Source organism: Eretmochelys imbricata, chromosome 3, assembly GCF_965152235.1.
Source record: "Eretmochelys imbricata isolate rEreImb1 chromosome 3, rEreImb1.hap1, whole genome shotgun sequence".
Classification (NCBI taxonomy): Eukaryota; Metazoa; Chordata; order Testudines; family Cheloniidae; genus Eretmochelys; species Eretmochelys imbricata.
The window spans coordinates 194,364,042-194,382,184 of record NC_135574.1 but is presented as its reverse complement, the minus strand read 5'-3'; the positions used below and the strand labels follow the sequence as shown (position 1 = coordinate 194,382,184).

Sequence of the window (18,143 nt, the reverse complement as noted above, 5' to 3'; positions counted from 1 at the left end):
CTCCTTTTCTTTATGGACAAGTATGTCAGTTTAGGAAGGCCTAAGAAAAGTTTTAGGAGATGATGACCACAGCATGCTTTTAAACTAATGCTAGTAGCTTTTTATCCTGAGTGACATTGTGGTCTCTCTTTGTACCCAGCTTGCCTGCTAACTGAAAAATTCTTTTTTTGGTTTTGTGTCACACATGTCTGTATAAGCTCTATATGCAAGAAAAAAATAAATGCAGGTCAAAATACTGTCTAACTGAAGTCCCCTGGCTGTAGGGCAGTCATACTGCTGGTGCCAGTTTGAGAATTCTCCAGTGGAGTTACAATTAAATTGTGGTATTCATTCAGGAGACAATTTCCCCCAAAATATTCAGAACTGGAGAGCTGATGAAGTGCATTTTTTTAATTGTGTGTCCATGTTTGATTTCCCATTGACTTTTGAAGGGGCAGCAATGCCAAAATACAGTACACAGGCTTTCAAAAAAGGGCAGTTTCAAAAATGGATGTTGTCACTGAAAGTCTGAGAGAGCAGGCCATGCAAAGGACTACCTGTGGGATAAACACCGAACAGCTAATTTGAATGTTGGTGATTACATGAAAATGTTTCCCAACATTTTCATTAATATATTGTTTATAACAAGGTATGCATGAGAACAAATTATTTTGCCTAAATTGTTTGCTGCAGGGAACAGCAAACAGATCATTTATGGTTTACTTTGCCTTTCTTCAGCTGGCTTGTAAGTCATTCAGCCACAACTTTCAAAAAAAATTTACCTTCTTTCTTAGAGTCTTCCAAACTTGTTAACACACATGTAGATTTTTGTGTTAATGAAGGAGTCATTGTAAATCACTGTTGCAAAGATTAAATAAAATGCTGAAGGGCAGCCCGGGTGCAGATCAGTCATAAATTATTGGCAGCAACACAGCATGTGGGAATACATGAAATGTGCATGAAAAACATAAACTCATGTCTAGTAGTAGGGTAGTTAGTCCAGAGTGGGAACACTGGATTTTCTGGATAACATTATCACTTTGCCACAAAACAGTCAGTGAAGAGAAGGTATGATTTATGCAGTTTGAAAGCATTTGTTCTATATCCTCTGTGATATTTTAGATGCCTTTACAATAAATGCTAGTTGTGTACTTTAATTTTCTGTGCAAACTCTTAATGAAAAGAGGATGATTTTTCACATGTGTTCAGAAACATTGTTGTTCCTTCAATTGACATACACAACTCCACTTGAAGTTAGAGGAGGTTGCATGCATGGATTGAAGGTATGAGATGTCCCACAAAACTTATCAGTGGCAGGACAGATATCTTAAAAATGCAGAAGTTTTGAACTGAAATACTTTTTATATTGGAATTGGCCAGGTAAGTGATTTTTTATAAATAAAGATTTTGATTGTAAACCAAGCAGTGTTTGCATTTGGAACTATGTTTTGCAACTGTTGGATATTTCTGTTGTGGAAAGAGTGACATGTCATTGTATAGCAAAAAGCCTGGTGTAGGAACTACAGTGGCAGAGTTGAGTATGTTGTTAGTCTAAATCACCCATTCAGGTCATTCTCTTGTTAGTCATTTAGCCCCTTAGTGGTTTAGGTTCAGAGCATGATAACATGAACTAGAAGGGGCACTCAATCATTCCTGACAGTGTTGCATATATGGACATAAAGAGGACCTGACAGAGTAGAGGTTAATAAGGTGTTTTTCCCCTGTGATAAAAAACTTCTGCTCTGTAATGCACTTTCTGGATGTTTCAATCACTTATTACTTCAACAGAGAGCTAGTATAGGGTATGTCAAACAATCTATATTGTTTCCTTGTTTACTGCATCCCACCTGAATCTGTTCCTGTTAAGAGCTAATGTTAAATAATTACTAGTGGCACTTTTAGGCGGCAAAGCAATTCTCATCAAGTGCTACAGAACTGTATTGGTTGTCAAGTGTGTGTGTGATGTTTATACACACACACACACACACACACACACACTGTAAAAGAATGTTAAGGCTGCAAAGTCAAACACTCAAAAGTTAGGAAACACCAAACTTAAGGTTGCTTGTGCAATCTTTATTTGGCCCCCATGTGCGTATCCATTATGAAACAGTCTAAAATACATGCCTCATTCAGTGCACAGGATGGATAGTACACATGGAATGAGCAGCTATTCACTTTTATTTTATGCTCATTCAGTGCTTCATTTGCTGCATGCTATTCAAACCTTGTTTTGAAGAGAGAATTATTAATTTCCTCATGGACATTTCTGTGGTGCTCATCACTCTAATTAATTAATGTTTGTGAAGCACTAAGATACTAATCTTCACAACACCACTTTGAGGTGAGGGGTGGTATTATCCACGTTTTACAGATGGAGGACAGAGGCTCAGAGAGATTAAGGTGAAAAATGTCCACTAATTTGGGGTACCCAATTTGAGATGGCTATGGCCTAAATTTTCAGAAAACTGACAATAGTACTGTCTAGTCTGTGCACTGAATGAGGTAGGGATCCCTGTGGAAAAAGAGTAGGTGATCAGATAATTAAAGACTGTATCATAAAGCATCTGCACAAGAGGGCCAAATTAAGGTTTCAGTCACAACTGGCATTTGGGTGCTTGACTTTGCAATATCAATTTTTTTTAAATGTAGATTTTTAGTATGTAATTTCTTAGGTTTTTTATAAAGCAATGAAAAAAATAAAAAATTGGATCATCTGGAATAATACCATCACCCACATGGGTCATAAGCAGGGTTGGGAACTTTAGTCCACAGTTCAGATCTCTCCCACTTGAGCTAATGGAGTAAATGATAGCACTAGCATGTTGTCATCCTCTGGGTAGACCACTCACTAGAGAGAAGTGGGTCTGATAGTTGTTTTCTTACAGCAAAGGAATGTTGAGACTCTCAGGAATCTTGGTTCTGCAAGGGAATGTGCTTAGTGGTTGGGGACCCTGCTGTCCCTGTTCCCCTCCCTCATTGACCCCGTCTGTCCCCTCTAGCCTGTCCCTGGTCCTCATCTTAGTTCCTCATCTAGCAAGGATCCTTGTCCCAATCTATTCCCTGCTGTCCCAAGTCCAGCTCATGTTCTCTCTATATTTAAATCAGGATGCTTTTTTCTTCCATGCTACTTGGCCATCAGCAGGGGACCACTGAGTGTATGTCTATACTCCAATTAAAAATCAGTGGTTGGCCCGTGCCAGCTGACTCGGGCTTGAGCTAAGGAGCTGTTTAATTGCTGTGTAGACATTTGGGCTCAGGCTGGAGCCCAGGCTCTCTGACCCTGTGAGGTGGGAGGATCCCAGGGCTCAGACTGCAGCCTGAGCTGGAATGTCTACACCACAATTAAAAAGCCCCTTAGCCCGAACCCCGTGAGCCTGAGTCAGCTGGCAGGGGCCAGCCATGGGTGTCTAACTGCAGTGTAGACTTACCCTAAGAGCTTGGGGGAGACACTCTGCCTGTTCTCAGTTCCCAGAAGTACTGCACAATCCCTGCAGACTTGCTCTGGAACATGCCCAGTATAGACAGAATATTTGGAGAATTTAGCTGCCAAATTCAAATGAGCCTCTACTGAGCATATGTGAATGGAGATTTTTCAAAAGTTTATAATTTGGCCAAATTTGGGCTTTTTTTTTTTTTTTTTCCACTGGGACAGCAAATGGCATATCCCTGACACCAAGACATCTCCCCTCTGCCAAATTTCAAGTTCCAAAGCATGGAGGAGCTAGAGCTTCTCAAGGAAGCAGCTATAAGAATTTTTTTAATGTGGGCACTACAAGGTATAAAGAAAAGGAGGACTTGTGGCACCTTAGAGACTAACCAGTTTATTTGAGCATAAGCTTTCGTGAGCTGCAGATCACTTCATCGAATGTTTCCCCAACTGTATGGAATGCAATCTATATGGAAATGGCATTTTGGGGTGGAGTGGTAATTGAGCCACAGACTCCTTTTCACTCTCTACGGAGGAGACAGGATTGTACAGCCCTTCCCCATCAGGCAGTAGGAAGGAGGCTTCCCATTGCCCAGAGGTAAAGGGGTCACTTCTCTGCAGTGGGAGGAGAGATGGTGGTATAATCTTCATCCCTTTCCACTTTGGACAGTAGGAGGGAACTTAGTGGAAGTTCTCTCCACTTCCTGTCTTTGCGTAGCAGGTTGGGAGAAGGGATGGCTGAAACAACAGACCAGACAGGCCCCAGTGGTTTTGTCTGGAACAGATGAATGCCTTTTTTCCCGAGAAACAAGATGGGTGAGGTGATATCTTTTATTGGACCAACTTCTGTAGGTGACAGAGACAAGCTTTCAAGCTACACAGAGCTCTTCTTCGGGTCTTTTTTGAGGTCTGTCAAATTTGGGCCCCAATAGCCAGAGATTTCTTCTGCTTACCTGCAGTTAGTGTAGAGTTCAGCTTTGTGTGCCTGGATTTTGGCCCATTTGAAAATAAATAAATAGAAACACATATGAGGTAGTATTGTACAGAGGTTACCCCACAGTTCAGAGTTAGGCCCCAATCCAGCTTTTGTTGATGTAAATGGGAAAGACTTTCATTTCCAATATTTCCTGTGAGTTGAATTGGGTACTTGGAATGCATACCATCTTAGCTAAATTACTTCACTGAGGGTGAAATTCATCCCCGTGCAGAGGGTGACTATATGACCAATGCACCACTTGAGACCCACTTAAACACTATTTTTAGGGATAAGTGGGCTTGCTTTAAGTGATGCATACATCTGGCGCTGGTCGTCTACACAGGAGTGCATTTTCACATGCAGGGCCTACAAAACTGCGAAATAGAATAAATGGGCAAAACACCCTTCGTTTATTGCCTTTACAAACCATGTCACGCTGAGTTTTCAGTCATCAGTAGTAAAATATGCACTTTTTAAAGATTGATCTTTTACTCTTTTTATTACGGTAAACAGATAAAACTAGTAAAGGTCAAGCTGCAATTTGAATCTGTGTAATAAATACTTTTTTGAGTAGTAAGAGATGAAGTAAATATAGGTACTTATTTAGCTGTAAATGTTAAAACATTCACAAATTAACTTAACTTCAGCCATCAATCAGGATCATCAGATTTCTGTTCTCCCTTTTATTTCTTAATATAATTTAATAATACATTTACAGATGTTTCAACATTGTTTGTCAATGATACTAAAACACAGGAATGATGTTAAAGCAAGAAAAACAGATGTAAAAGGAAATATACAATATGAAAAGTAGTTAAACATTATGTTGTGTTTGTTACTCCTAAGCAAAATTAAGATGAGAAAGTAGGCTTCTGTGAAGAGGAAGTGGACCAACCCCATCAAGCCCACCAACCATAAAAAGGAATCTTGCTGAGCAAATGGTTTGATTATTCAAACAATTCAGAATATGTGTGGTAAATTAGCTGTTCTAAATGTACCATGTGCAGGGCTTTTAAAACAGATTTTTACTTTTATGTTTTCACTAAGTCTTAGCTAATTGTTATGCATTTCACCTTGAATGCCAATTGTAATAATAGTATTACATCTGTAGTCTATTTCTTGGTTCTTAAATTACAGTAATCAGGAATACTCACTACGTAAAACATTGTATAGTTACTCATAAGAAAATATTGAAATCAGTCAAAAATGTGTAGCGTGCATATTGCCTTAGACAGACCTGGAGAGTTGCCAGACAACCAAGGTATTATTAGGAAAGCTGAGCAAATAGCTTGCAGGGAGAAGAGTTGTGAATTTCAAATCCATCAGGTATTGTCATGTCAGAGGATCTTAGGAGTGTGCCCTTGATGCTGCTTTTGTCTGATTTTAAGGAAAAAAAACAGTACATTTCATATTTTTTAAAACTACAGTTTAGGTGTTTTTAAATGTACTTAGTTTTATGTTTTACAGCACAGACTTAAGTATGATTTATATGGTTAAAATACTTAAATAACAAAAGATGAGTAAATTATTTACCAAGATGGTAGGTACTTATAGTATATATACAGAAAGCCACTCTCATTTTTCTTCTGGGACTACATTTTTAAGTGGGAGGAACCCATCATGCTGTAAGACTATCTTATAGTAGGTTACCATCTATACCACATGGCTGTGGTGTTGATTTGTCCTCCATTGTTTGTTCAAAGCAGCCTTGGAGTTCTTGCTGCCCCCAAACTAGACTAGATTATAAGGCCCAGAGACAAAGTTCTTGCCATCTATGAGTAACCCATGAGGCCATTTGTTTCAAGTGTCCCCAAGGCTGGCCCTGGATCCAGACTGAAATGGAGTGGAGTTCCTAGGGAGAGTGAATTACCTCACACATTTCAAGACTATAAACCCTTCGAATCAAGATTAAAACTCACAAGGCAGTGTGGACAAATATACGTTACCTCAGCCTGTATAATAACTGATACATTAGAAGATTGTACTGTCCAGTGCATCAGCCTGAGTCTAATCTTTCTGATCATGAATATCCTGTCTGATAACAGGAAGGGTCAGCACTAAAAGCTTGGTAGAGCTGATGGTGCATCATTGGCTGGTTGTTTAGTGACATTGCAGTTTCTACCATTGCAGAAAAGGAACAGACACACACACACACAGAGTACACAGAGTACACAGAGTAGCATGTGTAAGAGAGAAAAGGCGGGTAATACCCAGAGTCCACATTCAAGCTGGCCATTAAAGACAAGTTAAATATTCTCTGTTACAATCACCAGCACCAAAATTCCTCCAGTGTTCTAGCTGTGGAAATACTGGAAACCCCTTCCAACAGCTATTCCCTCTCTGAGTAGGAATAAATTATTTTTCCAAGGAGGGTTCTGCATATGGGTCATGACTTGGTCAGGTGACTTTCTGTGTGCACATCCATAAATATGCAGACCCCCTACTTGTTACCAACCCTCTTGTGGCAAAGTTCCTATGGAACAGGAACTCTATGCAGCCTTATATGAGACAGAACTGGGGAGACCACACATCCCATTGTGACAGAAGAATAAGGTGGATCATGAACTACTTGTTGGTGTGTGGGTCAGGTAAAATTCATCCCTGCACAAAGGACCAACAAAAGGTCTACAAGCCATGCTGAGCTAGTCGATTCTGATGCTTTGTGCCAGCCAGTTTGCTCAGAGGTGAATTTCAGTTGGCATGCACAAAGTAATCAAAACTTGGTCTGATGATCTTTACCCTGATCTGTTCTAAAACCTTTTAATCACTGCTTTTGTCATAGGCCTTCTGGGTAAAATTCACCTTTGTGCAGAGAACTAGCACAAAGCTTATTTAAACCCTCAAAATAGGCCTTAAGTGGGACTCCAGTGGTGCCTAGCCCTTGGGCTTGCCCTCTGTACCAATCTGAATTTCACTGTTTGCTAGTTATGGAGAGACCTTCCTTGGATACATGGGGCCAACAAAAAAGGAAAGTGAACTTCTAGTAATTTTCCACTAGTTTGCAAGCAAATCAACCTCTGTTGAGTACACATCAAATACATTAAATAACAGCCAGCAATTACCAAATGCATATCAACACACACACTGTTTAAATCGAGGGAAGTCAGCTCCCTTAGCAGAATGTTGCACTCTACAGACAAGGCAAGCATGCCGAGAGAATGACAGTCAAGACGCTTGGCATTTTAGAAGTTAATAGGTAGCAAAAATTGTTTTTCCCCCAGGCATTCCATCTTTTCTATGATAGTTTTGTACATGACAAACTTTTTAGTGGATGCATTCATATTCTGTAACTAATGTGCTGTCAGGTGTCATGAAGATAAGATTAAAAGGCACTGTTCATACATTTTCCAGTTGCCTTATTTTCTCCCTTTTGCAAGAGCTTTATTCTGTTGTATTAGGGTCTGGGTCAGAATTCTTTTTTTAGTTTCTGTTTAAAAAAATACAATTGAAACCCAAGTATACGCTATGTGTAAACAGTTATTCTTTAAAAACATATAGGACATCTTACACATTATGGCAATCCCTGCCAAGCAATCTTAAATACATTGAGGTGCTTACAGTTTTTCTTTAAAATGAGAGAGTGTTTTTTTTTTTTTGTTAGAAAAAGTAACCTCAGCAAGGGAAGTGGAGGAGGAGGGAAGTAATGGTTTGTCATTTCTTTGCAAGTCAGGTTTTGGTCTATTCTTGTCAAATCTGTCTTAAGTGTATTTACATACAGTTTGCCTTTCTGGTATTTTGTGCTTGCACAGACCTGATCTCCACCTATTTTGTGTCAACAGTTGCTGAGATTTGTGTACAGCGATTAACCCTTGAGAATTGAAACCCCAACAAGCTAAGAACTGTGCCCTCAGAGACCCTTCTCCCTCACTTACATCATAAACTTGCTCCAGGCTGCGCCTACATAGAACAAACTGCATTTCTGAGTAGTTAAAAAGTCAACCTGAAATATTAAAAATGGGGCAAATGTTGCCTCCTTGTTGAATAAAACAATTTTCTCTTCTCAAAAATGAAACTGAGCCAGAGGCATATGGGAAGGAAGTGCTTTTGAGGGTGTACTTTTTTGCCCAGTCTGGTCTTAAATAATCCTACAGAAATTCTGTATCACTGTCTGTATTAGAATTAAACACTTAAAGATCCCTTTGGGGTTTTTTAGAAAAAGAAAAGAAAACAGCAGATACATTTTAAAAAAATACTACCGCTGCAGTCCTAAACAAAATGTAGGTCATATAACAGTTTCAGTGGTTAAAATGCTGTGCTATCCATTTCCTCTTAATATTCAGTTATAATTCCACCCTGAACCTAAAAGGGATAGATCCTCAGATGGTGTAAATCAGCATAGCATCACTGATATAGATTATCTGAGGACCTAGCTGTGATAAGCTTTATGTGCCTCCTTCCTCTATGCCATTCCTCTGACCTACCTATGTACATTTGATCATACCATTTTCTGGGAACATCAGTTCTCCTCTCCTTGCCCTAATAAAATGTCATGGTGGGAAGATTCCCTAATCAACAATAATAGGAGATTCCATTCATGGAAATTAATCTCCAAGCAAAATGGGAATCACATTACCAGATAAAATTTTGAAACAGTACGTTCTGTGATGTTTAAATAGATCAGTAGTTTCTGAGAGTTGTTACTAGCTGATGATCTTTCATGGTCTATGCGAAAGAATTGGTGGTTTCAGATCAGTTTCTATTAAACAGATGTCTGCGTCACAAAAACACCACCACAACTGCCACTTTTGTTTGTAGTCTTAGCAGCGACAGCAAGGACCAAATCATCATGGAAACGGAGCTACCCTCTCCTACCTAAAGAGCCAGGACATGGGTTGCTGGGTGATTCAACCTGGTTCATTCCATGTGAGAGTCACAAATCGAACTGTAGTGTTTCAATTTGTATTCTCTTCTTGTTTTCAGAGGCTCTGTGGCTGTATGCCCCTAAGAGGCTCTTCAGGGGTCTGGTTGGCCGCTCTCAGCTCACTCCAGTGACCTGTTAGGGTGGGAGCATCTGGTGTGGGATGCTTTAATTCCTAAACGGTCTGCTGGAGGACAGGACATAATACAGAGATCTATAGCCTCCACACACAAGAGCATTTCTCAGCCCCTACTCATTTGAGCCAGCAGCTAGTAGTGTGAGCAGTCTGCTTGCTCTAACTTCTTTACTGTGGGCCACAGGACTGGGCACATCTTCCCACTCTCCCATAAGATCCATTATAAGTAGTGGGTGGGGGACAGTGGCCTGTACAAGGCTCCCAACTGGAAAAGCCACCAGACCTCAGAAGAGGGCCACCAGCCTTTTGGACGGGAAGATCCAGGATCAAGGCAAGACTCTAGACTAGGTAGAAAGAGAAGTTCTATATGCTTTTTTGATTGTTTGTCTGAGGGACTTTTACATACTAAAGCAGTGCTGATGATATATGTGCTAAGCCAGATGGAACCCTAGAAACCCCCCACTTACTGTTGACAATCTTTTGGGGGCTAAGGCTATGATGTCCACAAATGCAATGAATCTCAGAGCCCCAGCTAAGCTTGAATGGATGAGTTGCAAGTATTTTGTCTAGCTCTAGTTTTAGAGTGTTAGTGGGGAAACTTGCACTACTGCGGCCCGTGCATGTGCCTCTTGTCTGGACACGGGGCCAGCAGGGGTCAAAATCAGACACTGCTACTACGTTCAACTCAAAAAACAGATGATATGGAAATACCAGATCAGACGAAGATACTCCTGAGAGGGAATAGTCTTTTTAAAGAAATAGCCAATGGTTTGCAATAAGATTTGAAAGCCAATTCAGGACATTATCCTTTCACCGCACAATCCATGCAGTAGAGTAGAAAGTTGAAGTCGCTAGATTGAAGCTGCCTTATGAAGACCAACCGCCTGATCGTACTGTAGATTTTGGTATGCAACAGACTTGGGCCTGAGTTACAAAGTTTAGATTGCGTTCAGAGTTTTAGGATTCAGGGTTTATATTCAGGCCTATTTCTAGAATTTATCCAGCTCTAATGACCATTATTGGTTTTTCTGTCTGTAGGCACATGTGAAAAAAGCCGCAGATGAAGGGTAAATTCAGAATGGAAGAGTTGCGCACCAATTCTGGCTGTCCTCAAAACCAGCAGAGAGAGCCCCACTCCACACACACTCTACTGCAGGCATGTTGAAGGACATTCCAGGGGTTAGAGGCCAGGAGTGTGGTCTGTGCCTTTCAGCATGTGCTTCTATAATCCAGCAAAGCCTGTGAAACAGGAACTCAGACTAGATGAACAGGTCAGACTAGATGTTCACAGTGGTCCCTTCTGGCTTTATAATCTATGAAAGACAGCTCAATACATCCACGCAGGGAGATTATTTGTGCTGGAAGCAGGGAGTAGGAAGTGCACTGGTGATTAGAAATGGATGCTCAGTTCAAGACATTTCTGTGATGGACCAGAACTTGGCCCATAGTATTATTTCATGGCTGTAAAGAATCAGTTCATCTCTTGGTGTAAGTAAGAACAACTTTAATGCTGTTCTAATTTATAGCTGCTTGTAGTGATCCTTAAAGGATCCTTAAAGCTTCTACAGTGGGGTCTAGGATTGGGAAAAAGCAGAGGATTAGCTCTGCTTGCTCTTCTCTACTGGAGGATTTACTCTTGCATCAATTGGCCACTTAGGTGATTTTATATCGTCTTTGCAAGAATTGTGGTGTCAGGGCGTCAGATTTCTGCCTGCCCCTCCCCAACCGCATAGAGACCTGGACACAGAAGATTTAGAATAGTTCGATGGCACAGGAAGTTGGAAAGGAGTAGAATTATGGGAGATCACTCAGGTGTCCGCTATCCTTGTGTTCTTTGGGGACTTCCTGGATGCAGCTGAGGGTTTGGATCAAGGGAGGAGCAGGGCCAGGAGCAGGTGAATTTGTCAGTATGCAGAGCCGTCAATTGTCATCCCTTCTGGAGGGCATGCACCAAGAGTGGCTACTCCTACCATGATGTGGTAATAGCAACTGAGCAGTGCCTCCATCCAGCTCAGTGGCAGGATACACTCCTGACCCCCTTCATAGCTCTCCAGAGACCATTTCTTTTATTTGGGCTGGGCATAGCGTGGGTGTGTCCCACAATGAATAACAAGAAGGTGCATGGGGTGGGAGGGGAGAAGAGTAAATATAGCATTCAGAGAAGATCAAGCAGGATTCTGACAAAAGACACAGTTCTTATGTGCCTGGCTAGTAAATGTAGGGCACACCAGGTATACACACTGGGTGTGTATTATCTGATTACATCTTCATCCTTTCTATCTTTGTGCTTGATATGCTTCGTACATTAGCAGGTTGTGGTTGCAAGAGAATAAATAGCATTTTCCTGCTTCAAAGAAACTTTTCTGAATGCACAATATGAATACATTTGTAGGGTCACATAGTAATGCTTGATGTCAGAAACTATTTTTAAAACAAAATTGCAGAACAGCACATGGCTTTCATTAGTGCTTTACATCAAATTTGTCAGCTAATTAGTGGTTTTTCATCACTAGTTTTGCATAGTATTTTATTTGTAGTTCACTCTTAAATATTACCTTACACAATACCCAACCCTCTGTATAGTCATTTGACAAATATTCCAGTGCTGCCAAAGGAGGAAAACTAAGCTTCAGGGAGAACTTTGATACATCTGATTGATGGACTTGCTGTGATTTGAGTAAATTCCAATATTACGTTTCTGAAGTAGGCGGTTAGCAGAGCATGTACTCTCTTCCCTCCCTACCCCTATTTAGTGTTGTAAATGATATATTGCAGTTCTGACTGTCTTCATTTCAGAGGAGGAGGAGAGAGAAACCAAGAAAAGTTGCCAGACATGGCTTCATGAGGTCTGCTTCAACTTTCTTGAGTGTTTTGAAACCCGTTTTTCACAAATAAAAGGAGTGTAGAAAGCATGGAAAGTTAATGAATGGTGGTTATGGGTCATTAACCTCGCTAACTAGCTTCAAGATAAAACCTCTTTAATAACTGTAGTAAGAGCTTTTTTCATATTTATTTCTCATTTTAGAGATGGGAAGTATGATTACAGTTGAGAAACCTCCAGTTACTCTCTGTATTGATAATTCAAGAGGGATCTATTTATTCTTGAATGTGGTTTTTAAGGCTGTTTTTAAAGCACATTTTAGACTTCGAAATGTGAAAATTTTGTGAAATGATGTCTGCAAAAGTTTTTTTCTCTCTTTAATTTACTACCTAAAAAGGCCCAAGAAAGTACGTAAACAAGTAAAACTGCAAATTGGGAATAAAGCCTCAATGAAATGTGCTAAACATTTCATTGACTCTTGGATTATTACAAGTTTACATTTAAATATTCTAGAAATTAGGTGTTAAATTGAAAAAATTATGGAAACACTAGATAAATGAGTGATTCCAGTAAGTGATATAGAATATTACAAGTCCTGAAAGTGAATATTTTGGCAGTTTTGGTGACTGAAACTGAAGGCAGGGTAATGCTTTTAGAAATAATCTATTGTAAAAATGATACCGTTGGTAGCCTTAGGTACTTTGTTACCAATATTTATGTGGATGGAGCCTAGCTGGCCTGTTTATACTTTATTTGAAAGTCATCTTTCTTTTCAAAGTAGATAGGTACATTTTAAAGGTGAGATATACAAAAGGCATTGGTTTAACAATGGTGTTTGCCATTTTATAGGTTTTGTGGGTTTTCTTATAGTCCTTAAACCTGTTTGCTAGAACATGCTTCAAAATGATTGAAGCAGTGTGTTTTCTGGCACTTAATAGCACCACTTCTGATATGCAACCCCCTGGCCAGCATTCCAACACTACTCTCCAGTGTGAAATTGACAGGGAACAACATAAGGGCTCAGAGACTGGCAATATTGTAAAAATGTTTGTATTTTGGGAGGGCAGGTGGGATTAAATTTATATGCGCCATCAAGTCTAAACATCTATCTTTAGGGGGCTCGCATGAGTAAATCTAATATAACACTAAAAACTGGAAGTCTCTGACCATGAAGTAAAGTCACAAGCAAAGGTGACTTTAGAAACTGTGATAGCAAGGGAGGGCATCATTTTATTTAATGGACAGAAGTGTGAAATACACACTTTTTCAGCTAGCGCTGCAGATGACTACACAAGCAACAAAGGGAGGTGCAGCGAGAGGAAAAAGAGCAGATTTATGTGAAAAACATCAGGCAAGCTGTAACATGAAACTAGCAAAATCTGCCTTTTGAAGGGTTTTGTGACTTAGCGAAAATACTCGCTTTCTGGCTGGTGCATTTTAGCCAGTTTCACCCTAAAATTATTGGCTGGTAAAGTTTTGGGGAATGTGGTGTTTTTTTGTTTTTGTTTTTGTTTGGTCATCACTGGTGATGCTGCCGCTCAACGAGAGGAAACAAAACTTGTTTATTGCAGTGAAGGCAGGCGAGCTGAAGGTCAAAGTTCAAAGGCGGATTGCTGCATCACTGGGCTTTGGTCTGAGTCTTATCCATGTGACCAGAGATGCTCATTGTCACAATAGTGAGACCTTTAAATAGGGGAGAGCTACAGTTACCACTGGAGAATAAAAGTCTAAAAGAAAACAGTTCAGTAAAATGCATATTTAAAAAAGAGTGTTGCCTCTTGGTTTTCTTTTGAGTGGGGAGAAGCTACACAAATAGATTTTTGTTCATTCTTGCTTGATTAGCAAAGAGAGAATAGGAGTACTTGTGGCACCTTAGAGACTAACAAATTTATTTGAGCATCTAAGGTGCCACAAGTCCTCCTTTTCTTTTTGCGAATACAGACTAACACGGCTGCTACTCTGAAAAGAGAGAATAGGAGCTGTTGTATCTAAAGGAAGAAGAAAACGAGATTAACTTAAAAAATAATTCAGCCTCTCTGAGCTTGTACCTTTGCCCAACTGTTTAACTCTCTTCCACTCACAAAAATAGCCATTTGCATATGCATTGTTTTGCAGCATTCCACACAATGCGTTAACTTTTTTCAGTTTGGTGGCAGGTCTGACTTGCACTTGGACAAATCACATTAGTTATAAGCAGCTATTGACTCTGCTATTCAGGAGGAAAGAGTCTGCATCAGAGTAACTTTATTGACACATGGTGTAGTGTGGAAATAAACACTCCTTAGGCAAACACTTAAGCATGTGCGTAACTTTACGAACATGAGTAAAATTCTGTCTATGTTTTAAGTGTGAGGTTAAGTGCTTGCCAGAATGGAGCCATAATTCGTTATAGGAGTTGGTAGAAGATTTGTATTTGGAGAAAATTAGTTTTGAATAAGCATTTGTTTTACAAATAAATACTTTTTTTTTAAAAGCATTAGTCCTGGTTCCTTCTGCATTTTTAAAACAGAAACATTCTTTAAAGTAATTGAATGTTAACAAGGGAGGAAATGAGAGTGATGTGAGTGCTAGGAACAATTGGAGGGGTTTTTGTTGTTGTTGTTAACGTTTTGTGCCGCCATTTTGTTGCCAACAGGGCTTCTATCATTGTATTGAACAAGAATTTTGCAAATTCAGGTAGTGATCTTGCTATTGGCCCTTCTTTACTAAAAACTGTGGCAGAGAGGTTTTATTCCTAAATACATATTCCTTTTCCGTACATAATTAAATATTTTTCTTTTTTTGTGAACAGCCCTAAGATGTGATTTGTAGATATAATTGAATCACATTCTGCTCTCTGAAAGCAGAAGAATTATTCCTACTTTAATCTAATGTGTTCTTTTGGGTTCACAGGAAAAATAAAGAAACTTTAAAGTAGATACTTTTTTTTAATGCATAGTAGTTTGGAATCTACTATAATGCAAAGTAAAGCATTCTGTTACAAAGACAGGGAGGATGGGACAGAAGGTTAAAGGGCATTTTGGAAACAAACAGCTGGACCAGTTTATTTAAACAGATACAAGGATGGGGAGCTGACCTCAGTTTGACTTCTAGTGGGAGGAGCAAGAATGTCATTTTATTACTTTGCCCAGAAGGAAAATGTTCTTGCATCTGAATTCACCCCTAAGGCATCCAAACACATGGCTGTTTTGCAGAATCTGTCTACTTATACAAAATACATATTTAAGGAAGTGCCTGTGTGTAAAATGTACTGAAAGTAGACATCCTGAGTGATAGTGTGGGACAAACAGGTGAGAATGTGTTTTATTTTAGACAGGTCTTATTTATAAGTATTGGTAAATACCAGACTGAATACTTTGTTGAAGTAAGATTCCAGCTACCTAATCTACTAATAATGTGTGTCCTTTGGAGAAGGGGGAATGTTGAAAAGTTTGGTTACTTGTACCAGTAAATGTTCTCAGTTTACTTAAGCTGTTTAGCTGTGTACTTCTTGGTCTGAGTGAAAAGATTTTCCTAAATGAGGGTTTTTATGGAGAGCTAGCAAGCATAAAACTGCTCCCCAATCTCAGATGGCTACAAGAAAGGGTCCCCCCCTTAATCTCCAAGGACTTCCTACTCTGTCAGGTATTTAGAAGTCTATGCAGTACAAGGTTGGGATGCACATAGGAAAAGCAAAAGCCTTCTGGGCTTACCAAAATAAATACCTTATTTCTTTGTTGTTTTTCTTATGAGAGTTGCTATGAAAATTGCTTTCTGCAAATGCCAGGTTCTCGGTATTAAACAATTTTCTAATTGGTCATGGAGCTAAGACAGCTAATGGGGCGGGGGGAGGGGGAGAAGCAGATATTTTAATTGCCTTTTTTACATGGTGTTTGTGCTACACCTGTGCTTGTAATGAGAATGGAGAATTAGTCTAACCTTCTGCTCACATTTATTCTAATTTTCATGGTTTGTACAAGATAACGATGAACTGATTTGCAACACAGTTTGTTGTAGTTTATTTTTTTGTATTAGAAGTGTGTATAAAAATTGATACAGAACTGGTACTGATTAAAGTATGACCTAATGTATGTGTAAGATTTACAGAATAGGGCCCTGTGTATGTGTGTGAGTGCTTCCAGAGTACCTTTTGGCAAGACAAGATTGATTATAATTCACATCTTGATTAACTTTCTGAGGACTTGTGTAATGGAAGTCAGTCAGGAAAGTGAAATCTGAGGAAACTAAGTGTGCTGTACTGTAGATGTCTCCTTTAAAGATTACTGAAGTACAAACAACATAAAGTTCTATATTTTCTGATCACTGTTCCATGTCAGTTTAGAACAAGCAGAAGTCACACCAGATTCATGCTGGAATGCTGTGGTACCTTTTAATTTTATTACAATAAAGATCTTGCTAATGTGTGGCAAACACGCAGTGAAGACAAATTGAACATATTGCTTCACAAAATCTGCTTTGGTGATTTATTTTGCCAAGTATAATGTGGTTTTACTTATAACACTCCTTTTCCACAAGTAAATACTGAAGTACAGCTTGTAAAAAAACAAGGCCGTCTTCTTAAGGAGATCTCTCTAGAGCACTCTTCAGTCTTTGCTGAGAAGTTGGGTGATGCTGACTTTTTTGGAGGTGATGTTCATTGGGTTTGCTGATTAGTGAAATGAGAGAAAGAGAGAAGTTCTACTCTAGCTCGTTGAGGATGATCTTAATGCCATTAAGGCTGTAGTCAGAATAGACTCAGGTGAGCTTTATTTTGTATTATGTGCGTTCTTTTCTATTTTACTTGTGTTCAGATTTGAATATCATTTTCATCATAACGGTTCCAACACTAATTGAGTTTAAAAGTTAAAAATGCGGTGAATACTGTTTCAGATGACAAATATTAACTATTTTTATTTCAAAAGAGCTGCTTTTCATTTCCGGTGGGGGATTTTTGAGTAGTACAGTAATTGCAATCTAACAAGATGTTTGCTGTAAACGGTCAGGCCTAGCGGGGGGAAAACAGGATTATAAGTTCAATTACTGTATAGCCATGACCTCGCCTTGACCTCAGTCTTTGCATAAAGAGCAAAAAAAAACCACAACCAAGAAATCTCTACAAGGAATGCATTGCTCTGAAGTCCCCAGCAATGTGAGCTAGTGGTGATAAAACTCCAGACGTTCTCTCATTTGATGGTGTACTGCCCTCACAGTTCATTATCTTAATAGTGGGCATTAAAATAGAATTAGGTTTGCAAGAGGTGGGGAAGGTTTTGATAAAAATTGTAAAAAGAAGTCAGAGAACATGAGACAGAAATGTCACCAATTAGGTGGAAGTAACAGATGCCTTTATGAACATCTCTTTATCTTCACCAATTTTTTCCCCCTTTTGAATTGAAAAGAGCGGTGCTGGTATTGTTTCCTGAAAACTCTGCTAATTCCCCCATGAAAAGATGAAATGGAAGTGTCCAACTGTGGTAAAAGCAGGCAAACATAAATCAGCTCAGAAACCCCAAGCTTGTATTCTCAAAGGTCATCAGGGGTTACAGGTTTTTCAGCCTTTGAATCTACACATAGACCAATTGAGAGAACCAAATCAACCCTCCATTTTAGTAAAAACCTGGTGTAATAGAATTCTTCCTTTAAATAACAATTTGCTTTACTTTGTTGTTGCAGGTTTATTAATGCTAGAAGAAGAATAGTTCAGCCCATGATAGACCAGTCCAATCGAGCAGGCAAGTCCCCAATAGTAACTGTATTCAAGTCACGCAGGCGAAAACCATCCTCAAGCCATTCACCGGGAGGTCCATTACCTGGTAAATAAACTAGAAATAAATGCTGGGAGTGATTGACAATTAAAATAAAACCCGTCTTGTTTCATTACACCACTAATCATTTTAACATGATTAAAATATTTGGAAAATTGTTTTAAAATAAAAAAGAGTAACTTAAATTATATGCTCAGTT

General features: G+C 39.2%; 1 protein-coding gene across 3 annotated transcripts in view; it reads left to right on the top strand.

The window, feature by feature from the left end:
* MEIS1 (Meis homeobox 1) overlaps positions 1-18,143 on the top strand; it is a 126,298-nt gene that overhangs the window by 102,633 nt on the left and 5,522 nt on the right. For all 3 annotated transcript variants that reach the window (XM_077814018.1, XM_077814019.1, XM_077814020.1), the window contains one exon: positions 17,853-17,911. In XM_077814018.1, coding sequence (XP_077670144.1) covers positions 17,853-17,911 — 59 coding nt within the window. The remainder of the gene's footprint in view (positions 1-17,852; positions 17,912-18,143) is intronic.